This window comes from Pipra filicauda, unplaced genomic scaffold, assembly GCF_003945595.2.
Source record: "Pipra filicauda isolate LSUMZ 115617 unplaced genomic scaffold, ASM394559v2 scaffold4_size7858003_pilon, whole genome shotgun sequence".
In the NCBI taxonomy this organism is placed as follows: Eukaryota; Metazoa; Chordata; class Aves; order Passeriformes; family Pipridae; genus Pipra; species Pipra filicauda.
The window spans coordinates 6,317,250-6,326,549 of record NW_024104643.1 but is presented as its reverse complement, the minus strand read 5'-3'; the positions used below and the strand labels follow the sequence as shown (position 1 = coordinate 6,326,549).

General features: G+C 47.4%; 1 protein-coding gene across 2 annotated transcripts; it reads right to left on the bottom strand.

Annotated features, from left to right (window-relative positions):
- Nucleotides 1-1,201: 1,201 nt before the first annotated feature.
- Nucleotides 1,202-9,300, bottom strand: GHRH (growth hormone releasing hormone). 2 transcript variants are annotated; one of them, XM_027732479.2, is made up of 7 exons: nt 8,998-9,300; nt 5,780-5,879; nt 4,822-4,953; nt 4,097-4,201; nt 3,362-3,499; nt 2,972-3,068; nt 1,202-2,531 (listed from the first exon to the last, which is right to left on the bottom strand). In XM_027732479.2, exons 2-6 carry the CDS (start codon nt 5,857-5,859, stop codon nt 3,005-3,007), a joined length of 519 nt encoding a protein of 172 aa, XP_027588280.1. In that variant the 5' UTR covers nt 5,860-5,879; nt 8,998-9,300; the 3' UTR covers nt 1,202-2,531; nt 2,972-3,004. The 2 variants fall into 2 exon arrangements, with proteins under 2 accessions (XP_027588280.1, XP_039242658.1); XM_039386724.1 differs by lacking the exon at nt 8,998-9,300 and having other exon boundaries at nt 5,780-5,968.

Genomic DNA, 9,300 nt, shown 5'->3' with positions numbered 1-9,300 from the left:
TTCTTTGCAGCCTCTGGAGTCACTGTTTCACTCCAAATAAGAGGTTGTTGCTTCTGGTCTTCTGTGAAACCAAAAAGCAAGGAATGTGCTGGTTGCCACGTGGCCACATTTGAATTACTCGAGCTCTTAACTTCCCAACTAGTTACTCCCTTCAGGACCACCAAGCACGTTGAGGCAGCGGATTTGGGCTTTATTGAAGAACCCACTGATAGTAAAAACCGAAGGCCAAAATCTCCTCCTAATGAGCAACTTCCACATGGGAAACATAACAGTTACTCCCTTCCCTGCATCCCTGTGTTTGCTCCTGTTCATCCCGTGTCAGAGTAGTTTCTTTAAAGGCCTTTTGGCAAAGGAACTCTATCAAATTTCCAGGAAAAATTATATCAGCAAGAAAGCATGTGGATAAAGGGTGTGGAGCTGAATCCTCCAAAGCACTTCACGTGTGTGACATGACTCCACTTTATAAAATCCCCTTTTTCTCTTCCCCACTGCGGTTACTCACACTTAGCTCACTGTTCCTGCTCTTTGTAGCAGTTCCTACCTGTTTGTTCAGTGCAAACGTTACACTGGACCCACGGAGGTTTAATGAATTTCTCTGACCTCCTCTGCACTCCTTCAAACACCAATCTCGGGCTGCATTCAAGTCCTCTGGGACTAAAGGAGCTTTAGGCAAGAAATAACTAAGCTACTGTTCACAGTAGTTTATCCTGGAATTCCTTCTCATCATGGTGAGTTTTTTGAGCCTCCTATTTTGTTACTGCTCACTTAGCAGCTTTGTTTTATAACTTTCTTCTGGTGCTTCATGCTAGGACAGGACTTTCCCTGTGCCTGTAGAGCTCTGACACGTTATCCAAGGAGAGCACAGATGCAAAAGGAAAACCATGGAGTGCCTCGGTGATGTATCTTCTCTAAGCTGTGTGTTACTTTTGATTTTCTACTTCCTTGGGTATGCAGTAGGAAAGGTAGCTTTTATTAATTTGGCCTTTTATTTCTCACATATTTTCTGTTTTGCTTTATTCGGTTTTATATTTAATATCCCAGAGTTTGAGCATTTGTTTCCTCATTTTGATGCAAATTTAACTTTCAAAGCAGTATCTTTTATTCAAAATAGCTGCACTCACCCAGCTGTTTAATCACACAAACACTTTCTGAAATGTTTTTGACAGGTCTTTTGATTTTATTGGGAGTATCCAATCCAGTGTTTGCAAATGGCTTTTATGCCACTTAACAGAATTTAAAACCTGAGCAGGAAGGATGTAATGGGTACGGATTTGGTGCAAGTATGAACTAATCTTCAAACATACTGGAGTTTACTGTCCTAAAACACATTCACCTGAGGAAAAAGGAGATGGTACCTACTGCAGACTGTCAGAGAATTGTTTGAGTGCAAGGAGGAATGATTTCAGAGGCCTTAAGGCATGTTTGCATGTCACTGTATTTCCAGCCTGGTGGTGTTAATGGTATTGGAGCTCCTGCCTTTGTTAGCCCAGCTCTGAGTCACCCTCGGTGCACTTGACCACTGTCTTTGAGAAACATCTTCCATTCTGGGCCCAAAATCAAGAAACTAACTTCTCAACAAAAGAGCATCTTGACCTGCTGTTGGACAGGTTTATTTAGAACAACTTTTATTTCCTGCTAATGGAGGGAAAGCAGACCCCATCCTGATGTTATTTACATTTCTGAAGACATGATTATTACACAAACAATAGAAGAATTGGGTGACAGGGAGGAAGTAGCTGTATGACATCACTGGGTAAATAACTTACTCCTTTGAAAACATTTACAGTCGTGTCTAGTCACAGTGGAGTTCAGAGCCATGGGGTGGCACTCAACAGAACGTTGAGTTAAAACATAGTGACAGCCCAATCTGATGCACAGGGATCTCCTTGAACTCTCACAGAGCTGTAGCTTTAGTTTGAACACCTCAAGGCTGAGCATTAACCACAGCTGAGGTTTTTAGAGCTCAGTTTTGCTGCCAGGGCTCTGTGTCAGGGAGTGAGGCAGCAGCAGCCCACGGCAGTGTTTCTGATGGGTGGGAGATGTGTGGATTCATGTCTCACCTCGCTCTGATCCGAGCTGTGTGTGTGGTTGTGCCATCAGCTTGTATTTAGAGGAGCCTGTAATCAATTTACTGAGTTGCCTAAAGGTGCCTTTTGGTGGCCTCATGTTTGTTAATCAGGCCCTCAAACAGAATGATGACTTGGCAGAAATTTTGCTACACTTTGTGATTTGAAAGCCTTAATTAGTAGATAGAATGTCCCCAGGATTACAAGTGTATGGGTTGTTTTAGTCTGTGTGTAAAGCAGCCTGAGGTTAAACCACAGAGGTGGGTTTTTCTGATTCAGTACAGAGCAGAATTTAGAGAGGGGAGTTAAATTGTAAAGACTGAAGGAAATTAAGTAGTGCATCAGCACTGCATTCCTTTGATCACGTCTGAGGAGTGTATGCATCAGTTTGCAGCTCACATCTGGCAATGTCTTCACTGCTGTGAAGGGCTCACTGTACATCAGGTCCACGAGCTCTGAATTATTCTAGACAGAAGGAGGAGGAAAAGAGAATTATGAGAAAACTTTGTGAGGACGTACAGAAGTTTTTTCATCCTTTGGAGGCTTTTCCTGACTGACTTTATTTGTGGAAAAGTAACCAAAACCTGAAATGTCCCAAGTATCTAGAGGCAGGTGTTGCTCCTGGGAGATTTTTATCTGCCTTTAGCCTGGCTTAGATGTTCAGGCACACTGTCTCAGATTTACAAGGCTGCTTTGGGCTGCTGCAAGCCTGTTCCCAGGCATCCATATGCAGCTGCACAGCACTTGCAAAAGCAGCTGACAAAATTGATTGGGAGTTTTTTCCCCTGAAATTGCACCTTTTTTCATGGACAGCAGTGGGGGCTGGCATCCCTGAAGGAGAGCCTGCAAACCTTGAGCTGTGCAGCAGTGTGTATGTACAGGATGGAGCAGGGAATGCTACTCACCAGAGCGTGGGGAGATGGAAAAGGCAGAAGTATTTACATGAGCTTAGCCAGGGTGCTGGGAAAGCCTCCTAACCGACTGCTGTCCATGTCCTGAGGCCTGTCAAGGAAGAGGACAGGGATGGTGTAATTGGGATCAAGAGAGAAATTATTTTTCCACTGCTGCTTTACTGCATGATGAGGTTGAGAAGACCACTGTGTGTGGTGTGGGCTGGCTCAGCACAGGCTGCTCCTTATCTGCACCTTGCTTGGGCTCAGGTAAGAGTTTTATTCTTTCCCTGACTGTACCTGAAATGATACTTAATCCAGTAGCTCCACGTCTGGAATCCAGGCAGCAATAAGGACCTTGTTGTATTCCTGCAGTGAGCTGATAATGAACTGATTCCCACCTACCTCTGGTTCTGCAGGATGGCTCCCAGGAAGTCCCTCAGGACCATGTGGTGCTGGTAGCTGCTGTCCATCAGGATGCTGTCAGACTGGCGCCTTGTCAGGAACTCCTGCACCCCTTCTCCCGGGCTGCTCCCGCTGCTTCTGTTAGGTGAAGATGAGAAACATCTTTGTTTCAGAGGTGCTTTTTTGTCCCGTGCTCCAAGTTTGGCTCAGGCTGAGCAGCACAGCAAGGGAACCTGCTGGTCTGACCCTAGGGCCACTCTGCTTCATTTCAGTAAGGATTGGTCACTGTATTTGCTCCTCTGTTAGAAGATGGATTGGAGCTGGCTCATATCTGACCAGTTGGTCTTAGTGGCAGTCAGTGATCTATCCAGCCAGAGGTACTGGAGAGGCTGCCTTCTGTGTTTAAACCAGGCCAGGGATAACTGTTTCCTACCAGTGAATGATCATCGCAACTATTATTTGCAAATATTATTGCTTGTTGATATTACAGTAGAACTCTCAGCTGATCTGATGCTTACAGCCTTGGAGGAAAGGATTAATTAGGCTGCTTAATGACAGCTGTGATTAGGAGGGATCCAAGATGTAAGGATGCAGGATGCCCTTCAGGATGTGGAAGAGCAGGAGAGATTGTTTCTCTTGCAGTGGAAGGCAGCTATTCCTGCTACATGCACGAAAGAAACTGTCCCGTGTAATAAACAAACCACTGGCCCTAGGCCAGCAGGATGCTGGGCTTACCTGAGCCGTTTGCCAATGATGGTCTGTAGGAATTTGCGGGCGGAAATCTGCCCCAGGAATTTCCGGTAGTTGTCGGTGAATATGGCATCGGCATGGCGCTGCATCCTGGGGGGAAAGGCAGGACAGTGTGCTCTTTGAGCTAGCAGTGAACCCTCCAGGTGAGAAATAACACACTGGGGGCAACAGTGCTGATAGCAGGGGCAGGTAACCACAGCAAACACCTTTTGGTGTTGGACTGTGCTAGTGTTGTGGGGTAATGGGATTTGAGGGAGCTCAGTCCCGACATGGAGGCAGCAGGCAAAATAAAATGTCTGTTAATCAGAGTCCCCACTAAAACAAGTAAGGAGGAGTGCCTGCAAACCAAAGGTGAGGTCAGAGAACCAGTGGAAAGGAGCAGGAGAACCACAGGCTGGGAGAGGGCAGAGCTGGGCTGGGACATTCCCATGCTCTGCAGCAGCACAGTCATCTCCTGGGAGGATGGTGTCTGGGACAGGATGACAGGATCCTCCAGCAGGTCTCTAGCCTGTGGTTAGACCCAGACTCCAGAAAATCCACAGATAAGGGAAGCACGAGCCACTTGACTGGTCTCACTGTTGTAAGGACGAGTCCCCTGTGCACTGTGTGGTGCTGCTGGGACTGACTGACCTGCTGGTCTGCTCCTGGGCTGGGGGGAGGTTGTAACCAGCACACTCCACGACAGCAGGGCTGACAGGTGAGGTACAAACCTTTTCCCAGTGGGGTCTGTTAACAAACCCTCCTCCTCCTGTTCCTCTGCCGAGGGGTTCTGGCTCTGCAGTGGGCTGCTGTGCTGGAGCTGGAAGCTCGTGGCCTTGCCAGCAACTGGCCCTGGACTGTACCTGCAAGACAAACCCCAGGGCATACTGTGAGGTGTGCTCAGTTGCCAGTTGGGGCTCAGTCTTCTTGACCATTATTCCCTGTTCTCCTGCTTTTTTCTTTCTCCTTTTGCCATCCCATCTTATCACTGATGCAAGTATTGTCCATCACTCTCTCCAGCTAGAAACTGCCCTGAAGCTCTTTTCAGCAGTGGAAAGAGATTGATAGCGCTGCCTCTAACACACTTCCCCCTTGCTGAGCTCCCAGCATCCTTGAGCAAAATTCCAGTGATTGTGGTATCATTGTGCCAGGGCCTTGGCACAAGGCCAAAGCATCTTCTATGGGACGTGTCAAATCCACACTGGAGAAGCCAACGCTCGATTTTGTGCTTCCGTCGATTTGTAGGGGTGGAAAGAAATATTACAACTTCTAAGAGGTGACAAGGAAATACTTGAAATATTAATAGGCAGTTGTTGAGGTCGTGTACTAGAACAGTTCTGACTTCAATGCAGGTGCCCTGCAGCCACAAATTTTAATCAGTGGTGGAGCTGGTGGTGCTGCCTGCTCTGGAGATTGCCAGATTTCCCTTTATACAACCCAGCATCCAATTCTAAAACCAACTGTTTGGGCTAAAATATTCCATCAGGTGCCTGTCCCTTTGGAAACCACCCCTAGGCTAGCAGTGTACCCAAAAAATTAAGACAGGGCAAAGAAATAGGCTTAGCAACACATTTAGAGTTCGTCTGGCTTTCAGAAGTGCTGGCAACTTTAATTTGGCGTGTGCTTATTTTGCACAAGGCCAGGGATGAGGCAGGGAGTGACAGTGTGGATAAAGCACTGAGCACTTACCTGAGAGCTGGGTAGAGAGGAGAGGAGATGGAGCATGCAACTAAATGCAGGAACAGGAGCAGAGTGGCCTTATCCAGCATCTTCCACCCCTTGGAGTCACCTAAAACACAGAGCAGTCTGAGGGCAGTGAGGTGCTCCAGGCCAGGAGGGGAGGCCAAGTACCACCTTTATGTTCTCAGTTCCCCCTGCTCACTTTTTGGCACAAAGGGCCTGGAAATTTGCCTCTGTTTGTGGTTGGGGTGTTTCCCAGTGCAGAGGTTTCTTGGCTTGGCAGTCTTCCCCAGGGAGTGCAGTGCCTGGAGGCAGTGGCTGTGTCTCCCTTGGGCCAGGAGGCAGGGCCGAGCAGAAGGGTTTAACACTGTGGGACCCCCTGATGGACCTGTCCCACTGCTGTAGTTGAAGGAGAGCTCTCTTCAGCTGGGGTGAGCTCCAGGGGCCACTGCAGGGGCCGTAAAAGCACCTGGATGGAGGGCAGCAGTTAGCAGGGACCAGAAAGGAACCACTGCCTGCAGAGGACCATCTGCAGCCAGCCAGCCCCTGGGACCTCTCCTGTCCCCCGCTCTCCCAGGGACGTGTCTGCTCACACAGCTCCACCTGTGTGGCACAGGTCCACGCCTAACAGCTGACTGGGCTGCCTCCAGCCAGAGACTGGGAGAAACAGGGAAACCCAGATAAAATTCCTGGGCAGAGGGGTAACACTGGCAAAGCCATTATCGAAGGCAAGTGCTGAGCTTGGTTTGCCAAACAAAACGCATTGTTGGGCTTGGGCGGAGAGGGGACTGGACCGAAATACGTCCCTTTGGGGAGGCTGAACTGCCACCCTCGAGGTGCCTACGCAGCTCTGAGCACGGGCTGTGGTGGAAGGTGGGATGGGCTGAGCCGTGTGTGCAGCCCTGGCTGCGGTGCTTCCTTCCTGGGGTTGGCTGAAGAGCTGCGAATGACTCGGGACAGAGTCACCTGAGGTCACACACCCGGGGAGCTGAGTGCTGTGCTTTTGTCCTTGGAAGCCAGGGACAGTAGGAAGGTATTTCAGTGAATGCTGCTCTTCCTGAGTTTTGATAGAAAGCGACTGATCTTTTGCTCAAAAAAGATTCTTTAAGAATGTGGATAGAAACCTTTAAAATACCAAGTTTCCCTGTTCCCCGTCTTACTTTACACAAGAAAAGAGCAGAAAGATGTTTGATCTCCATAAAAAGGGAATAAAACCCTTCCAAAGGTATAACAATACTTCCTTGCAAAAGGAGCAGCTTCCAAATGGAAAGGGTTTGGTTGGGCTTCTGACTGCCCAAGTGAACTTTCCAAGGAGTGGGTTTTCCTGAGGGGGGGGTCTTTCTGATGGAGAACATCAGCAGTGAGCTCTGCTTTACTGCTCAGACAGAGCAGATCAACATAGAGAGGAGGACACTCATTAAGGACTTTGAAGTGGGTCCAGTCTCAACACTGTGGAAGTTAATAACAGAATTAGTGGCAGCGTCAGAAGTCCATGCATAGACATGGGAAAAGGTGTTGCACTAAGAAATGAGATTTCTTACCACAAACTCATTCTCAGCCCAGTCTGTTTCCAGCTGCTTGTGCTCCCAGCAAGGGACCAGCAGCTTCCCCATCAGTTCCCCTGGGAGCACCACAGTAGCTCCTGACTCCTGCAGAGCTTCTTGTGCTCATGGATGGCATCTCCTACTCCTGGTCTATTACAGAATCACTTTGGCCCCTCAGAGAGCCAAGGAATACTTAAAAGAAGGAAAAAAGGGACTTTGAGAGATTTACAGGGCTTTTGCCTTTAGAGCAAATTTACTGCTTCCTTTTTTTCCCTTTTTCATTTGAACTTGAAAAAGCATGCCTTTTCTGTGCTCTCCCTGAGTATCTTCATGGCAAATCCCAAGTCAGATCTTTCTAGATAGAGGAAATGATCTAAAGCATCTGTCAGGGGGTACCAGGAGACTATGGCACCAGCATCTGGAGAAAGTGCCAACCAGGAGATTTAATCAGTACCAGGGAAGCTACTGTGAGAGCTGAGAAGTTCAGTGCCAGTGTAAATGCAAACCTCACCCAAATGCTCTCCCCTAGCATACAGCCCTGATTAGCACTTTCTGACTCTGGTTTCCCTTCTTTGAATGTTGGGGTTTTCTCCAGAATCACTTTTTGAACCTTTGGGGTATTTTTTTTTCTTTCTCTATTAATAGCTTCTTTGCAATTTTGTTTGTTTGTCTCTGGCTTTGCCCTTTTTCCCCTGTCTTGCTTTGCCTTCTCTCCTTTAGCTACAACCTGCTTCTCATTCAGCTTTTGAGTATGTCTGTCTCCCTTTTTCCCTTGGGAATAAATCTGAAATGAAAGTCCTACACCCCTTCCCAGAAGTGTGTTTCAGAGGAGAAACTGGGGAATTGAAGTGTCACCCTGCATGGAGGCAGCTTGACAGCTCTGCAAAACATTGTCACCTTCAAAATTCTCTTGAGGTGAGGGACAGCTCACTTTCCATTCTGGCAGCACATGAAAAAATTATTAAAAAATAAATTCCTCTTAAGATGACGAGCTTTTAGCGCCATTCCTGCAGATGAAGCATAAAAGCTTCATTCCATCCTGTGCAGCAGGAACAGCAGCATTGTGACAGTGATGTTGGAGAGATGGGTATCTCTCACCCCTTCTGAAACCTTAACCTGAGCTGTCTGAAAAATACCCCTCTGTAGATAAAATGGAGCTTTTGCCATGCCTGCTGTTTTATAAAGCTGAGACTTTTATACTCTGAAATGCTACAGTAGAAAAGCAGAAATCCTTTTCAGTCCCTCCTTCTGCCTCATTGTTTGGCTTCACGTTACCTATAACACACTGTTGTGTTTCTCCTCACACTTGGCTTTGGCTCAAACACAATTTCATTGCTGGATGAGTAAAACACTGTTCATTTGCCAGGGTAAAAGCAACTCACATCAGTATAGCAAAAGAGAAAAACTGTGCTACAGCTGGTAAACATCTAACATGCTTTTACAAAGCTCATCTGTAGTATAATTCCATTGATTTGCATTTATCCTGCAGTTCAATTATTGTTTCTTTGTATGACTTGGTACAAAAACATCTTGGTACAAAACTTGGTATGGTACAAAGGCTGTTGTACATGGCAAAGCTAATTCCTGGTGCCAGCTTTGATTGCATTTCAGTACAATTTAATTGTCTCCAACTTCCGAATAGGCATTATTTTGTTAAACACAGAGAGAGAGACTCCCACTTACCGTTCCTGTAGAAAACAAGCACTTCCTAGATCAGCTCCTGCCCAGGTGTTCCTTCCCCTGTTGCAAACACAACTTCTCCTCTGGAGCTGCCTCTGTGAGCCTGCAGGGTCTGTGCCCCGCGGTGCCGGGCAGGACGTGGAGTCGTGCTGAGCAGGGAGGACTCTCTCGGATCTCCCCCCAGCTGTCCTCTGGCTGCCAGAGAGGTGCATCTCTGCTTTTTATACCTGTGCTCCCTCAGGAGTCCTGTGGGCTTCCACACGTCAGAGCATCAATTATCCTCCTGAATTTCAAAGGCTGTGTTTA